At 30.9% G+C, this 18,922-nt stretch overlaps 1 protein-coding gene and 1 pseudogene across 1 annotated transcript in view; one reads left to right on the top strand and one right to left on the bottom strand.

The window, feature by feature from the left end:
* The window catches only part of Syt7 (Synaptotagmin 7), a 353,549-nt gene that overhangs the window by 23,721 nt on the left and 310,906 nt on the right, over positions 1 to 18,922 (top strand). The window contains exon 2 of the mRNA XM_068765912.1: positions 9,274 to 9,375. Coding sequence (XP_068622013.1) covers positions 9,274 to 9,375 — 102 coding nt within the window. The remainder of the gene's footprint in view (positions 1 to 9,273; positions 9,376 to 18,922) is intronic.
* LOC137922933 (craniofacial development protein 2-like) lies at positions 5,592 to 6,302 on the bottom strand (annotated as a pseudogene).

The following is an 18,922-nucleotide window of genomic DNA, read 5'->3' as shown; positions in this document are numbered from 1 at the left end:
ACTACGTACATGCAGTAATTATCTAGTAATAACGAGTACAGTTATTACTTGCCCGTGAAAAAATTTCATCGAAAATAAGGATGATTCTATGAAGATGCACGGAAATAGCTCGAAAACATTTTCAATGGCCTTTTGTATCAATATACTCGCCTGCTATATACTAGAAGGTCAAGGTGACAATGCTAAGAACAACAAAGAAATGACAGTGCCTTCATCACAATAATACGCCCTTGTTTCAGAGATGTTTATTTTTGTGCGGGTGATTTTTCCAAACATAAGAAGGGGAAACTATACATACAATAATTCTCAGTATTATTATGTATTCGATTACTGCTATATAATAATATAGATATGTTCGATATATAAATGTGTGCTTCTATGTAGATGTAATAAAATTAATAAGTTTAGTTGAATAGTATGTTATCAGTAATGACACAATCTGAATCGTGATCTTTTATTCGAGCCTCATTGGCAAGCTTACGGTCGTCATTAAGAAGGCTGTGCCTAGAATTACCGTAATGAAGAGATCCATAGATAAATGAAAGTGACAAAGATAGCCAAACGGTTTGAAGTGGTAACGGATAATCACATGGCGCGCGGAACCTAAGGTCAAATTGCGGACAGGCAGCGTAGAGCGTCCACCTACATGGTGAATAGATGACGTTATAAAGATTATCGGAAGACGCTAAATGTAGCCGCTTCCAACTAGTTTTATTGAAAATCTACAAGTTAGGCCTATACCTAGCCGTAGATGTCCTCCGGTTGAAATAAAGTTTTTGAATTATATCCAATTATGTCATAATAATGCTAATTTCAATTAAACTTGATGAAAATGAATACTACATTATAATTAATTACGTTCCTGCTGATGTAATTATTCACTTACTTTTTAATGACGTAATCAACTGTTAGGGTCGAAAGCGACGCCCTATTTGATAATTACGTTTCCAAATTCGTTAATTCTTTTAGTAAGCTGAGAGAGATTTAAATAATTACATTCTTCGTTCTAATTGGGAAAGTGAGGTAATATCTCAACCTAAATATGAAAATGACAAGACTAAGAAAATTATATGTTACAAAATAATAAATCGAAAAAGTTCTCAAACATGAGGAGATTAACCTCCCAATGTATTACAATAAAAAGAGCTAATTTTTAGTAGTATTATATATTTTAATTATTGATATTTTCATTTTCATAAAAACCATTTTATTGTTTTTATTTAAACGTTACTTTTAATTCGAGATTCAACAAACATCTAGAACATGTTTAATTTTTATACAAAATCATTTGGTGTTGATTTACATTTTTACATCGTCTGATTATGAAGAGAAATTATAGCCGTAGTTAAAGTTGGCCACTAGGGTATCATTACATGTATGCCGCATGGTTGGAGTTAACAAATTAAGATAATATTTTCGTTGCATATTTTTAAAGAAATATTTCATTGGGAGATTGCGTGATATAATTTACCAGATGCTAGGCCATGTAAACGTTTGGTCAATGTTAGATTTAAACCTAGACAAATAGTAATAAAACAATTATTTTAAAACATGTACAAATAAAATTTAATTTTGGACAATTTATTTGAAAAAATATACATATGTTGAAAACAGATAATCTTGGACGCTAATAGCTATTATCGAACAGGAGTTATATCTATTTCGCGACTGTTTTGATGGATTGTTATGTAAAAACATTACGTTACCATATGTCAGCACATGTTCTTTTTGTAAAATATTGATAAATTCGTTAATTAAATTATTATTTTAATATTAAAAAATTATAAAAGGAGTGGGTATTCAGTAGGTAATAAGAAATATTTATTCTTTTCTAAAATCAAGAGCTTACCTTATTTTTGGAATGAACTTGCAGAGTAGCATTAGGAGAATTATTTAAAATGTTTAGGTATGAAGAGGAGTCTAGTTGACGAAAGTGAAGCCAATGCATCGTAAGAAGGTATTCTTAAAATTGCTAGATGGATAGACAGCGACGTCCCCTGCACCTCTCCTTACTAAGCGATGAAGCAGAAACCGAATGGTGAATTCATGAAATACTGAGAAGTTACTTCTATCCAGAGTTGTAAAAGGAAAATTCCTGGGAAGATAACATTTTGTTCATATTTGTAACTTATTCACTAACTATTATTATTATTTAATATTTGTTTAACTTCTTATATCATATCATATCCTCCATGTGGCAATGACCGCAGAGTCTATTTTCCTTGATGTATTTTTTTGTCTGTAGACTACTGTAAGTTTGACAGATGCCGTATTTAGTGAAAATACTAGGATAATATGATTTGCCGTAACGGATCCCCGATTAAAGATTTTAGACAGTACTACGCAAATTTAATAGTATGAAAGAAAAATTGCTTCTTGTAGAGATGCATGTTAATCGACTTTCTTTATTTACCAGGAATTGGACATTGAATCGCATCTTTAAGAAAAACCAATAGTTGAATTGTTATTATTTATAGTAAAATTATGACCTTTATCGTAAAATTTGATTTATATTAATATATTTGATTATGTTGATTACTAGTGGTAATACGCCCTTTTTCCTTCCAAATACCAAAACTACCTTTCTTGTCTTCCTTCTCATTCCGTAGTTCTCTTCTGGTTCGAGGGTCCTTATGCTTAATTTATGACATTTTGTTGTAGAATTTTTATCAGGATTGTAATTTGTGAGAGATGTATAATTTGAGCAGTCTACTATTGTAAATCGCGGATCCCTATTGATTAGTTTTGGTACCTAAGTATAATGGTATCCATACAGTTTGACTACTAAAATTTGTTCACATGATTATTTTAGCTCATACGTTTCAGATCTGTAAACACTGAATTCGGTATAATTGTATTATGGCTGTTATTAGATAAAAAATGATATTGAATATGGTTAAATAATGGCTGAAAATGTTTAAACTCGTTGTTGATGTATATGGTTTTTACATTATTTATGTAGATCACTATATTTATTTAGATCAGGCACGCCAACGGCAAATCTTAAAATACGTAAGTTTAGGTTATAATATTATTGCAAAAATTTAAATATGTTTGGCATTTATAAGCATACACAACCTCCTTCATAATTATGCCAGTTTATTTCTAAACTGTTTTCGTATATTGAAGTAAGTAGATGAATAATGAAACAGGGTAAACTACATAATAGTGAAATAAAACACAAACAATCGATATAGATTTAATTATAAACAAGAATTTATACTTACAGTGACATTTAAAAAACATGTGAACAGGGTTTACCAGCTGATAATAGATGTTATTTACACTTTTATTTTGATTTATAAATAAAACCTTGCCCGGATTGTTTATCTTTTTTATTATTTTGCAGAGACTTAAAATAAAAAATACCATGTCATTACCTACTTAAATAACTAAATTTATAACGAAACATTTTAATGATTATCCATTAATATGTAAAAGTGTAATAAAAAATAAGTGCTTATGGATATACAAGCACTTATTTTTATTACACTTTTACTGGTATGTAAATATACGACATCACTATATATGCTGCAAGCTATTTATTTAATTTTGCGTACATTACTCAACAAAAAGTACAGTACTTCAAATTGAATGTACTGCTGAAGGGCCGCGGACGCTCATCAAAATGGTCCTGACGGAAGAAAAGTCCTGACAATGCAGTCACACGGTTTTGTTTAACGCACGGCAGCATATGCTGCGTCAGTGTCTGTTTAGTCAACACAGTGTTGCTAATTGTAAAAGTTCGATTTCTAATAATCAAATTTATTGCTCTGTTACATGTAGACATTATTATAAGGTTTATAACTATTCTATTAATCATTGAATGCACTAAATTCGCTTGATAGACATACTCATAGCGGAACCCGTGACTTGTATGTAGGTGACGCGATAGTGCTGTGCAACATAAAGTTATAAAGTCACTTTAATTACACTCGCTCACTATCTCGGGAGAGCCGTAGAGGAAACCGCACGATTATATGGTAATGCTGTTAACTAATTTTACCTTAGTACTATTTATAAAAGCTATATTACCTATTATTCATGTAATTTACAACATTTATAACCGTTGTAAACACGGGCATAAGTTTTGTCAATATTTTGTTGGACTGCGTAATGTTAAATAAACGATGTTATACATTTATTTATTTACATAAAACAAAAGAAACGAGTGTAACAAATAATTTTATGCACGATTTTAAAAAGTGTGTTGTCATAATCAAGATCAAGTGTGCATCGGATTTACATCAAATAATTCTGATTTCTTTTATCGGACAACATGACGCACGGATTCACGACCTTCATACAAAGCGGAAACATCTTAAAGTCACACTAAGCGTTTTGATACTAATTTTATAGCGCGAATAGCCAAAGTATGGAACAACCTACCGGCGTCGTTGTTTCCCGCTAACTATAACTTCAGTCTTCAACCAAGAGTAAACAGGTTCCTCTAGACAATCACGTAGCATCATAGACCTCATCATCACCTAACATTAGGCGAGATAGAGGTCACATGCTTGGCCTATATTCGATAAAAAAGGATAGGTGACGGGACAAACATAACTAAATACTACAAAATGTCAAATATTTTAAAGGAGTGAATGAAGAGGTTATCAGTCAGCAAAAAGCTTTACAGCTTTTATCACCCTGTTTAAAGTAATAAATTTGAAAATGATTACAATTATTTATTATTTACATTTTAATGCTACAGGCCAGTAACTTCAGGCAATATAAAGTAGTATTAGTAGTCTTACATCTCACTGCTCCAATTTCAGCTTCTTTAATAAAGCCCTTTATTCCGAAATTAGCATTTACAAAATAATTTATTGCTACACATTTTAAAACTAAATTTATTTTTAAAGTATGTCTCTAATTTCAGTGTGCCTGTTGGCATAGGCCTCCTCCAAAAATTTCCATTGACTTCTGTCGTGCAACCCTTCTCCATTTTACACCCGTAGTCAGTTTTAAATTATCTTCCCATCTTATTTTTTGTCTTCCTCGATTTCTTTTTCTGTCTCTCGGATACCATTCTGTTATGGCCTTGCTCCATTTCCCATTCTTGTCACAAATCATGTGACCGTTCCATCGCCACTTTTGCTGGTCTATTCTTTTTAATATATCCGTCAGTTTAGTTTTCGATCTTACAATGATATTTCTGATCCGATCTTGTCTTCGTATGCCTGTCATACTTCGCTCCATTGTTGTTTGACATATGGCTAGTTTTTCCCTGAGCGATTTGGTTAATGACCAAGTTTCGCATCCATAAATTAGACAAGGTAGTATGCATGTGTTAAAGGTTTTTCTTTTTATTGCCGTTCCAAGGTCTTTAGACTTCATTTTTTTCTTTTACGGCCCAGTACTTTCTCCATCCATCATTTATTTCTTATGTATTTTTTTCCTCGGTAGAGATAACCTGCCCTAGGTATATGTATTCTTTAACATATTCGAGGTATTCATGTCCAATTTTTATGTTCCTCTGTTGATTATTAGTCATAATTTTCGTTTTTGCGGCGTTCATTTACAATCCGACTTTCTGACTTTCCTTATTTAGACCTTGGATCATGATCTCTAAACTATCGGCTTTTTAATTTTTAATTTGTGCTGCAGCTGCTATAGTCTACTTTGAGCTGTTCTGTCACCAAGTTTTTAATAAGCTTCCGCGAAGTTTTATATGGGTATTTTCTGAGAGAGATTCTCACCATACGATGATTTGTGTTGAAATTGAGAGTAGATATGACTGTGGTGTCTGTAAATGCCTTAAGGTAGCTACTTATTACAAATTCAATCTCGTTTTTGTATACTTCATCTGGGGAGATCCAAGTCTACTTATTCTTGTTCTTTTTCTTAAAAATTGAGTTCATCAAGGTTAAGTTATGTTCCATTAAAAAGCTGATTAACTTCTCTCCGTTTTTACTTCTTTTTCTTTGTCCGTACTTTCCAAGAACATATTCTTCGTTGTTTTGCCTGCCATCCACCTGAGCGTTAAAATCTCCCATCAAGATTATGTGCTTATCTATGTTAGTTTTAACTGTTAGTGAAACTTCCTCGTAAAACGCGTCTACTACTGATTGTTCCGCTTGTTCCGTAGGTGCATATACTTGCATTATTGCCCATTACTTCTTGCAACCTGGGAATTTTATGATCAGTAATACCAGCCTTTCAGAGATCCCGATCAGTTCCTGTATATATTGTTTCAGAGGTTTCTTGATTATGAACCCCACTCCTCGTTGGCCTGCCGTTTCTCCCTTTTGAAATAGAATGTAATTTTTATGCCCTTCAGTTCTTTCTCCTAGCCTTCTCATTTCACTTATACCCAGTATGACAAATTTTAACTCCTCCAGCGCTTTTTCCAATTCCATCAGGCTTTCATGTGTCCTGAGATTTCTCACGTTTAGGGTAGCTATATTGAATATTTGACATCTTTTGATTTGGAGAATCGGAGGCTCTACAGGGCCATTTTGATTTTTGTTTAGTTGCGTTTGTGCCTGTAAACTGCATGATATGTTGTCGTTGTTGTTATTTGTGTTTGGAGGGTTTCGGTCTACTTCTCCCACGGTGACCGGCCGGATTGGGATGCTGTTTTTGTTAGTTAGTTTTGACCTATGCCCCGTCGCTAGTTCTTTGTTGTTTCACCAGGTGAGGCTGATCTCCCACTGTTAACTTATTTAAGTATGCTTGGTTTCATTATTTCTTTTGTTGAGCTGCCTGCTTGTGGTAGTACAGATTCATTTTCTATGGTCGCTTTTTTGCGCTGGTGTGTTTGGGGAGCCCGACTCACCCCTCGTTCTTTTTTCTCTGTTTTTGTCTGATGTTTTTCTCACTACAAGTTTATCATAGTTTATGTAAGCGATATTTCCTTTCTGTCTCTCTTCCTTAACATGTCCCTGAAGTTGCTTCCTCGTTTCATATACCTCTTTGGGGAATTCCTCATTTATATGTAACCCTGCTAGGAATTTCGACTTATTTTTTAATATTGTGTGTTTTTTCCTTGTAGTTGTGATGGTGACACCGACAACCGGGCGGTTTTTGTTTTTGATCTTTTGGCCTATTCTGTACATATTGCTTATCTCTTGGCTATCCATATGTGTTCCGGTTTTAATTATGATTTTTTAATGTAGTTTACTAACTCGTTTTCTGTTTTACCCATTACGTCTATTCCGTAGAATACTAGATTGTTCTTCCTCTTATCTTTTTCAATCCAGTTAAGTTTTTGTTCCAAAGTTACTACTTTAGTTTTTAGAGCTTCGTTTTCTTCTGTGAGGTTTTTCAATTTTATATCTATTCCTTCCATAACGCTTTACGCCACTGCTGTTGTTATTACCAGAATTTGATTTGATTAAATATGGATGTAAACAGAATAATAATTCTGTTTACATCCATATTTAGGGTAAATTCAGCTTTTGCAGTGGCAACACCAGTTTTGGTAGGTTTTGAAATTTGATACTGGCAACACCACAAGTGACACAGTGACGTTTGTCACTATTTAATGACAGATGACAGATGTTCTCTTGTCTATGTTGAGATCGTGATTATAACTTTTTAGGTTAGAACTTGCCAAATGGAATTCGTTTTTTTTGCCGAAGCTTCTGTATTGCACTTTGTTCACTTCCAGTTATTAATTATTTGTGTTTCTGCGGTATTTTTGTGACTCGACACAATTGTTCAAGCACTATTTATCACTGGTTTAAATATTTTAATATTTATTGATGTAGATGTTAAGCGAAAAATAAATATTTGCAGCGCCTGAACTTACAAACGCGCGAAGTTCATAGGGAACTATTAAATGCGCAGTTACAATGGGCTTTATATTTTATGAAATTGCGCTAAGTTTTTCTCATTTCTCTACTTTTGTCCAATAAGAAACTTTTACAATGTATTAGGTAAAAAAGATAAATCAATTCAATGTGAATAAAGTCGTTTTTAAGCTATGGCGTGATCAATGGAAATGGTGATTCTTGTTTATACACATATCCTATTACATATCATTTAAATGGATCATAGTATATGTATTGATTGTTTTGTAGTTGTAAGATTTTTTTATTTAACGTTATTTGTCGCATAAAGAAAACTAAGCATTTTGTAGATCAATCAATGCAGAAATTTTTTAACAAGGGCCTTGATGTAACTATGCAAGCTTTCAAAATGCTACTTTATCGGTTGCATTCAATTAAACCGCTTGAAATTACGTTCGTTATATATTCTCCAGGGTTCGGCTGAATGCAGACCAATTTCCCAATTGAAAAGTCGTGTCGCATGAATTGAATCAAAATTGCATGGCCAATTTTGTACCTTGTAATAATGCCATTTAACTTTATTAATTGACTAAGCTAAAAATGGTTTCCGTAAACACAACGTAATATATTAGATAAAAATATAAATATAATATTAGTATTAATATAAATATAAGTATAAATACGAATACGAATGCAAATATGAATTTAAAATTTGAATGACTAATAATATAAATATAAATATTGATTTAAATCTATCTATACTTATATTTTCAGGTTAACCATTTTAACCATTTTAAAAATTTCTCATATTTTATTTATGAAATTGATTTAAGCCGAAATTTTTCTTAAAAAATCTTCAAATCTTTATAGTATAAACGGAATAAAGATTTTCACGTTAATTTAAAAAAAAATCCCCATATTTTAGTTTTAAAATTGACTTTAAAGGAAAATTATTTAAAAATCTTTGTAAAATTTATGTAACTTAAACGAAACACGAATGAAAATCTATATTATTTTCACGCTATGTTTTTTTCAAATGCGTAAAATGTTTCTTTTTAAATTGATTTGAGAAGCCAAAGTATTTTAAAATCATCTTCAAATCTAAACAATATAAACGTTGTACAAAATATTTTTTCACGTAAATTTTTTAAAATACCATCTTTTTCTGTGTAAGTTTATTTCGGAAGCCAAAATTATTTGAAAAACCTCGTCGAATCTTATACAGTATAAACGTACGGTAAAGTAGGTAGCTTTTAAACTATATGAAGATTATTATTTTCCGTGTATCTCTTTTAAGATATAAACAATAGTTAGATTTACATTTATATATATCATTAGTATATAATGAGGAAGAGCAATAAGAGTTATTATTTTTATAACTTATAATAGCGCCACCTAGTGGGTAACAGCTATAACTACTTTGGTGGCACAAGTTTTTACAAGTACAAGTTTTTTTTGTTATAAAGTCGAAAACTTTTTTTTCATTGTTATAAGTTTTTGATATTTGCATGTTTTAATAATATAATATTTTTTCTTACAGGGTTGATCAATCTGGATCGGAAAGTGGTAGAGAGAAAAATATTTCAAGGCTGAACGGATTTCTCAATTTGAAGACACCACTAATCAGTACAAAAACATTGGGGTAAGTAATTAGCTTCTGAAACTCCACAAAAATTATGTTTTGTAATTTATTTTAAATGTTATTACATTACTTACTAAATATTTTAGCGTCATCTAGTGCAATATTCTGTACTTTTACCAAACTCGAAATGTTAATGGTTACATCAAAATAAAAACAGAGGGCGTTAAATTGTGCTAATGCCAAAAGACAATTTTGTTAGTGTATTTTGCATATCACAAAGAATTGTTTTAGGTTTGGTTCGATGACTAGTGAATCAATAATTTACACAAATCATGGCGTGGTATACTTTTTTTTCGTAAACATTTACGATTTGTATGTAACAATTTAAGCTGGATGTTATTTATTCATCACAAGGATTTATTTGGAGAAAGTATATGAGGAATAGGAGGAAGTTATTTATTTCAAAATAGGTTTTTTCCCCTACGATGAATTAACTGTTTAAAATTATTTTTAAATTTTTAAATTTTAACCTTTATCGTTTTAATTAGATTTTAAAGGCTTTAATTATTTATGATAAAAAGTAGCTTTTTTAAGTGTCCATATATTTATAATATTATTAGGCATGGCAGTGTTGAGAATATAATATTTATAATTATTATATATCTTTGAAATATTTTATCTATACAATTTTGGATATCAATTTTGCCTTTTTTTCAATTCATGCAAATTTAAATATTTTTAAACTATTTTTCATATGAACGGCCTCAAAATGTTCTTGTCTTATAATATTATCTGACAGAAGTGATGTTTGAAATTGGAAAAATAATTCTTACCGTTATCTATTAAAAATCCTTAATTCATCTTTATTGAAATCTGCAAAGAGCTCTGAAGGAAGGTCCCAATGAATTTGATATGCAAATCTAAATCTTATGCATTTGCAAGAAGACGCGAGTCGGATATTCTATTTGTGTCGCTGGCTTTTATAAGCGACATACAGTTTCTTCAAATTGTCAATTTTCTCATGTTATTAAAATTACCTTTTTATGGTTCTGGAGTTGAGATGAATGATAATGAGTATATGATATGTTAAAGTAATTTATTCCGTACTTGTACTATTTTGAATTCGTCTGTTTGTAAAGCCGCAGAAAATTATTAATATACAAATAAAAAAAAATGTCTCGAAAACATTATTTTAATTACTATAGCTGTTTCAATATTAAACTTAATGAAAACTTTATCAAGTAAGTTACGGGGTCGAATTCGATCCATTATAATTTTAAGGAAACTGAAAAGTTTTGGGTCGGCGTTCCAAGAAGTTGTACGTTTATGTGATCTGTGAGTAGTCCCGAGAACTGCAGCTATTCGTCTTAGTTATCTGTCGAGAGTGACGTCCTGCAAATGGACGCCGCCTGCCTGATACAGACATCTTCGGGATAAATTCAGAATTTGCTGCACAAAACTATAATGCAAATAGTGTTCATTTACATCAATCTTTGCAGAAAGATTTAGGACTTTGGCTTTATAGATAATAACATATTATTTAAGAGTCAAATTGTGAATACTTATATAAAAAATAGTGACAGACATATGACAAACACAAGAAATAAAAATAAAACTCGTAAGTCAAAATTAAAAAAGTTAACAAATCCTTCAAGGCTTTGAGTGTACGCATATGTTATAAAGTTTCTCAAGATATCTCAGACCACTGTTTCTTTTATTTTTAATCAGAAATTAAAAGTACATTATTAAATAATTCGGATTATATAATTCAAGAGTTTTTGGTTGATCGAAATGCGTGCAACTTGATTTGTTGGCCATATAAATATATGGTTGATGTTATGATGTGTCTATCAAAGTGTGTATATAAAATTTCGAAAAATTATAATGTAAAAATTAAAAAAATATAGGTAGTTCGAATTGAAAAATTTATGCTGTCGCTTAACAGTGGTTTTTTTTAAGTATATATCGAATATACATAAAAAAATTATTTACTTAGTCTTGCCATAAATATTTTTACAAAGAAAAACAACATTTGCTTGTTGTAGTCAACATTTATTACTATTGCGGTGTGTTAGTTTAATTCAGTAGAATAAGATTAGAACTAGATGACGGCCAGTCTTCAGCTCTGATGAAGTCCGGAATGTTCGTTTCTAACTAAGATTCGGTGGATCGAGCTACACCATTCAACACCGAGTCTTTTTGGAAGATCATTCTTTGTTATTAACCATCACAGATCGTTACTACCTTCACTAGATAACATGATACACTTGTGCCGATGTTATAATACCTTTTGTTACAAAAATGTGACTGACTCAATTGAAAAATTTTCTCATCCATAAACAAATCTTTTGTTTGATCTCACTTTGCATACCGCTTAAGTAGTAGTTTTGATTTTTACCGCCCTATTCTCCTTCATTAATCAGTTAAGAAATGACCAGCGCGTCTCTTATAGAATAGTCCTAAGTGATCTTTTAAAATAGACAACATGGTTCTAGGTGCTACTTTCATCTGAAATAAAAACTTTTACTTTTGGACAGGATTTCGAGTTCTTTCCCTTACTGATTTAATTTTCTTTTTAAAACACTACGTGGATGGCCAGATATTTTTCTAACAACTAATTTATTCGTAAAATATTTAGATATTTTTCTATTTTTATATCGATGCCAACAAAAATTTGGCACCTCGGACAGTCGTGCGACTTGCCCATCCTTTTACACGGCGCTAACTTATACTAAGGATATTTGAAATGTGTCTATTATTGTTCCTAAAGTAACAGATATAAATGTAGAAATAGATATAAATGTAGAAAACGAAAGAATAAAAAGCTATAGCGTTGGTACATCTAAAAGTACGTTTTTCTGGGATTCACCTATCATTTTGTAATTTATAGATTGTCATTACTAACTCGTATATTATTCTTTGCAAGATTCTGTCAATGTAGGTGCCGCCACGGTGTGTTATTCTGTCCATAGACAGTAGTGCATTGGAATTGCCTTCAAATTGAATTTAATTACTGGTGGACAATGCTAGTAAATTTAAAAAAAGGGCAATTAAACAACTATTAAACGTCATATAAGGATTGTAAATCAGACACTGTTAAAGAATTTAGTCATATAAGCATGAACATAATACCGTATCACCTTATTAAATAGGGTTTGTACTCGTCTTGATATTTATCAGATGATGAGCTGTTCCTTATCATATCTTTATTTATCATCAGCAGAGGTAGCTGTAGATTCATGGGATACAATCTTATATAATTTACACTTTATGTATTAATTATATAGGATTGTCACCGCTCACAAACCCATTTTAATAATTGTACAATGTAATAATTGAAAGAATGTTTCTAATCACATATTATGCATTTTCGCAATTTATTTGTATAAATAAAAAAAATATTCGATTTATGAACGGAATGCCAATGAGTATTTGCGTTTGTTGATGTCTAAGCACATTGTTGTTATTTAAACTCCTGACTATATAATATTCATTTCACCATACAACGTACTTTTGATTTTATTGTTTTATTTTAAGACCCTTAAAAAGAACTATCTTTACTAGTACCTTTATTTAAATAAAAAAAATATAAGCACATCTGTTATTAACGTACGCATTAATTTTGAAATTTGCTAGAAATTATTTCCTACATGTTTGTGTTAACGTTAATGATATGGTTATAAAATATAAAATAAATTATATAATTACATTAATTCGAGTAAAAAGATTTCGTAGTAAAACAACTCAACTTCAGTGGTTTTGTTAATTTAAGAAATTTTGTTTTACTCGCGCAAAACAGGAAAGTTTCAATCTTAGGTATCGCGGACTTAATGATAATTCAAGTCGAAACTTATTATAACTTTGTAAAATATCTGTCCGAATATTTAACAAGTTGCTTTCGATTTACGTCTGTATTGGACTAGACAAAATGGTTTGTTACGAATTATCTTTTTTAGTTTATTATACCATTAATATTACGTATAACTGGATGTCTTATAATGTTTTTTATTTTTCAAATCTCTTTCTTTATTCTTTTTTATTTATTCTATTACTGATGGCGATACTGCCAATACGCATTATTAAATGCGACATTAATATTTATTTGGGCATATGCAAAGACTTAGCGGTTTTGCGCTTCTTAGGTTTTTCAACTTTATCGTTCATTCATATATATTCATTTATTCATTTTTTTATCCATCAAGGACTTGTTACAATCACAAACAAAATGAATGTCGAAGAGCCCACTTGGATTAAAACTGAATTCAGATTGAGATCTCTTATGACGGCAACCTTTAACTCAAAGCTAAAAAAGTTCCAAACGTGACTTGATCTAAATAGAGTACACAATTAACACAGATGTGATTTTTGTGGTGTCTTCAAAATATATTTAATACATTAGTAGATCAATTTATTTTCAAGTTTTATTACCACATAAAAACATTTTTCATGCTGTTATAAGATTCCATATTAATTTTTTGTTAAATGAAATTCTTAATACAAAAATTACATGAATGCGAATTATAATACCGCTCCCACAAGAGTTGCTGATTTTAAAAAGCCTATAGAAAGGTATAACAAGCTTGGTATCGGTGATACGTAAATCTCTAGCTACAATAAATCACGCCAGTTCCTATCTCTATAGTGATAACTAAAACCTTTTAATCGAAGGGAAAAGTTTATCCGGTATCATGAGGTTTTTGCTAACTTGGGTTAATATCCACTCTGAATGTTCATTCATAAATTAGTGGTTAGCTCTCAACTACTCGTCAATGTAAAGTCTATGCCAGTACTGAATTCTCTTTGTTCAGGATTTGTTAATATAAATTAATGAAATATTTAATTTAATCTATATTGGCCAAATATTCATAGAATTAGTTGTAATATAATTACATAGATTAATTTACCAGAGGTAAAACCGATACCAAACCAACCTCGAACTACACCAATCGATCGCCATAACACACTTACAATCAAATATTCAAATTGGACGTTTTAGTATACTCTGAAAGTCATTTACAGAGAGAGGATGATTAAACAGTTTTACTAATATACTCGTAACTTGAATGATCCTTTTCACCGGTATTTTTTCTTTCTCAAATACTATTTGCCTCGGTATTTACAGCTATATGGGCTTTCTAGCTTTACGTAATTTGAGATTGCAGAGCGTTGAAGGCATTTAGCCTAGATCCCTTTACAGTAACTAACCCCGTAAGCTCATTTGAAAACATCGGCTCAGACGTTTACATTATATATTTTACATGATCAAGTAGTGATAAATAGTACACATAGCGTGCAGATAAGTTAAGACGGGAGCGAAAATCACGAACTGGAAAGCGTTGCATAAGACATCTACTTAAAAGGTGAACTGATTACCTTGTTAAATTCGTCGGAAAACACGACGAATGCGAATGCTGACTACCAGTCTATTTGAAATCTATACTAGAACCCTTTGTTCTGCAGTGAACGTCTTAAGACTGAAATGACGATGACGGTGAAGTTATGATAAGCGATTTTTTTTTATCAAAAGCCTTCGTATCACCATTTTAAAACAGATATAAACTTATTTATCTTAACTACTCTTTAAATATGATATCATATGTTAACATGTAACAATTTAATGGGTTTTCTTAGTATGCTGACCTACTTTATAAGAACCGTCGATTGTTGCCGCAAAAAGGGACTTAACGTTCGCCGTACTGTATAATATAATAATTTCTATTTTTTGTATATAAATCGTGCTTTTAAAATACGGAGATGACTTCAGATTTCCCACTTTAGACGCACAAATTAGCATATTATATAGAATCAGGAACAAGTTTAGTCATAAAGTTTAAAATAAAATATTAAAAAAATATATTATTCATAAATGATTGTACAAATATTGTATTTATAATTAATATGAAAACGAAACAGGCATATGTGCATAAACGTAGTAGTAAATAAGAAAAATACGTCGTTTGACGTTGAAAAATTTTCACATGATTTATATTACTCGTAGATATGATAAAAAGCTAGTTGTTATTAAGGCTCAAAAACTTGTAAGACTTGGTACAACGAATTATAAAGCAGTTAGTGTTTAAAATTTATTTAATTAGTTAAATCGATACAGTATAATGATTTTTTTAACGATTATATTAAGTACATCTGAGGTAATGACAACTAAAAGTTGTTTGAATTAGTTGTGAGCTTTTCCTCCATTGGAATGCCTTTCGAACCCTGACAGATTCGTATTTTATGATAAAGGATGCTATTATAGAGGAACTAAATCAAATATAGTTTCAATAAAATTGTGATATTCTGGCATTATTCTTATGCCATTCACTAATAATCACCATTAACGATTTGAAATTAAAAATTACATCAAGATATTACTAAATTAATATGGTTTCAGTTTGCATGGTTACAAAATGAAAAACAAAAATCATATTTTTATAGATAATTACAAGAGTTATGGTGCACCACGCATGGTGAATACTTTGTAAATAATTCTGATAAATTTATTGGCAAGTTGAAGTGGCACTGGGCATGCTACATAGCACTGAAGTAGATGGCAGCTGGAGCCTTAAGGCTGCAGTGTTAACCACGGACCAACTAGTGCAGTGCAATATGGCCAACACTGGACATCCAAGAGCTGTAATGATGACTACATTGAAGAAGTGTTATCATTTAAAAGGGTTTACTTGCATCAAAATATTTCATATTAATAATCATAGCGTTAACCATACATAATAAAACTGTTAGCCAGACTTGCTTCATTCATATGGAAGTAATAACTACACATATATGTATAACGCAACTGTTCAAAGTGGGTGTTTATTAAAGCAAACTTGTTGCTTCATGTCGTTTATATTTTGTTGTAGAAATATAGTTCTTAAAAGTTTGTAAAAATTATCTCTTTTATATTTTAAGGTAACATAAGTTATTAATAACTTATACTTCTACTGTTTCCATACTATGGTTGTCGGAAGAAATTGCCTCGTGTGATATGACCTCCCGTTTTACTTTTTTTCTTTATTACTACGAAAATTTATAGATATTTTTTCGCGTGTACAATTATTAATATTAAATGAAATAAATGATATTAAAATTATGGGCTTAAGTATCAATATGCAATAACGTAATGAAATATTTGCGTCGACTTCGACCGCTTGCAACACTTCTTCTTAACGGTGCACGAGGTCGGCCTTCACTAAGCATTTGACTCGGCAATTGGCCGTGCTGAATTCGAATAGCTGCTTATCATAGCTCACTCACACTATTGGTTTAAACCGCCTATCTCAGTGTCACAGTCATCTCACTAACACTTGACAATTACGTTCACTATCTGTCTTACCATGTTGTCGTAAAATTATTGATATAGAAAACACATGTGTGGATCAGAAATTTTATCATTTTAACTAAATGAAAATGGATTCACAAAAAACAGGCATTTTCAGGTTGTTAGTTTTCTTGTATTTTATTTGTAAATTATTATAATTTTTTTATCGTTAAATTTTTATAGTGCTATTATACATTATCATTATTATAATTTTTTTATCGTTTAACTTTTAATAGTGCTAGCCTAATTGCTCTAGTACATTTTTTAAGTCTAAGTCGGAATTTAATATGAAGTTGTGTTCATAGTTCAGATATTAGTTTTATTTCTAGTAAACTAGAAAACATTGTATTGAACGCACAATATATCTATATTCATAGATACATTATTCAGAGTAATGGTAATATGATTTAATGGATAAATATAACATATATTAGCCGCAGTATACAAAAATTTTTGAGATAAAATGAAATTCTATTTTTAAATGCTTATAATTATTGAAGTACAAAGTAAGAAATTTTTTATTATTTTCTACTGATCATAAACACCTGTACCATCCCCCTGTTTTGGTTGGATATTAATTTTTAGGAAACGATATATAATACATAATATAATACATATCGATCGTCATTTGAACCCTTACACGCCTACCGTAAGGCCTCTTCTAGAAATATCTATGGAGGATATATCGTAATTGCCAGTCAGGAACCATAGCCGTGACCTACAATCACAAGTCTCAGCCCTCTAACGCTAGGCTACCACTGCTCACATTACGTACATATAAATAGATGCCGAGAAATTCCAAAAAACGCAAAGTACTATTACGGTCTGGAAGCAGTTGACGCCAATATTGAAAAAAAATATATATTTACGTTTCTTAACATTACGATGATTAATTATACAAAATCCTTAATGAGAGTGAAGGAATAAAGCTTTATCTATGTGTTAAATTTAATAAAAAAAAGTCCAACACTAATTAAAAAAAAAATCATCATGCTGCCAGTGCGCGCTATGACGTCATATCCCGTCATCTCGTTTTATTCCGCTTGAATATTTTAAAGCGTAATTACAGTGTCTTTTCAAGCGTCCGCGACTGGCGGCGGCCTTAATTTGAAAACCGCCGGGTCTCACACAACAGCCTAAGTTAACCAATTTACATCTCTAACTTAAGAAGTAGTTAATAAGTCACTACATTATATTGAATTTATGGAATAAAAACGAAACACTCACGTCGTTTACTGGTTAAAGAGTTGTCTGTTGATAATATTATCTGGCTAAGAATGACTAGACAAAAGAAGTGCAGTAAATAAGTATTAAACCTTACGGTCGTTGGTAGTGGGCACGATTTTGGGGACGGAATACTGACTAAATTTCAACCAGTTGTTTAGTTTCATTGATTAAAATACATCTGCATTTATTTACACTATTATAAAAAAAAACAGTAATATCAAGCGGAGTCCAATTTATTAAAAACTGAATCTGATTTACCTCTACCATAAAGTTCTTCTTCAACTTTTACTTAACAACAACTAAACGATATAATTTATAATTTAAATAAAATAATTCCCAGTAGCTTAGTAATAGACGACTGCACTGTTCACAAACAAGTTTTCAGAGTATTTTGAGTACCATAATTGCCACACTGTGATTGCCTACCGGCCTACCAAGCACTCCGATCATGGTATTCCATTATGGTGGAGGGTGACAGCTCTGGTCGAAATTCATTTCCGAATACCCTAGGTTGTGTCTAGTTACTTCAAAAAGTATAGAAATAAGTGATGTAAGAATTTAGCGACTTTCCGATATTGAATAATATCTGTTATAACCACGCAAGGCAAGGCACTTGAGGTTGACGTCAAGCTTAGTTACCATACAAAGGTATCAGCTAAGTGCTTTCAAAACTCTGCAATTTTAATAAAGCTATACCTCACAGAATTTTTAATTGAAAACTGTTGTTTTATCAATCTTTGTTAAGAAGCTTATACTTCAAAAATGTTTTATTCAAGTTTGGAAGTGTCATCTAAAGTGATGAGAAAAAACTAAGAGATTTATGAATTTGTATTTAAAATTATTTGTAGCGTTTCATGCACCTCTCAACTTATCATGTTATCAGTAAAAAGGACGACTTAAGTAACATTACTTTCGATAGACGAAGTTATTTGTGTCTGTTTGTCCAAAATTCGATTCTAAAGTTAAATTATTATGACTTCACGCAAACTACCATATATATATATATATATATATATATATATATATATATATATATATATAAATATATATATATTACCTAAC

This window comes from Battus philenor, unplaced genomic scaffold, assembly GCF_028537555.1.
Source record: "Battus philenor isolate CCGP_79_NKW_IND1 unplaced genomic scaffold, ilBatPhil1.0.hap1 SCAF_20, whole genome shotgun sequence".
Taxonomy (NCBI): domain Eukaryota; kingdom Metazoa; phylum Arthropoda; class Insecta; order Lepidoptera; family Papilionidae; genus Battus; species Battus philenor.
Note: the sequence above shows the minus strand (reverse complement) of the source record. Positions and strands in the feature narration are given on the sequence as shown.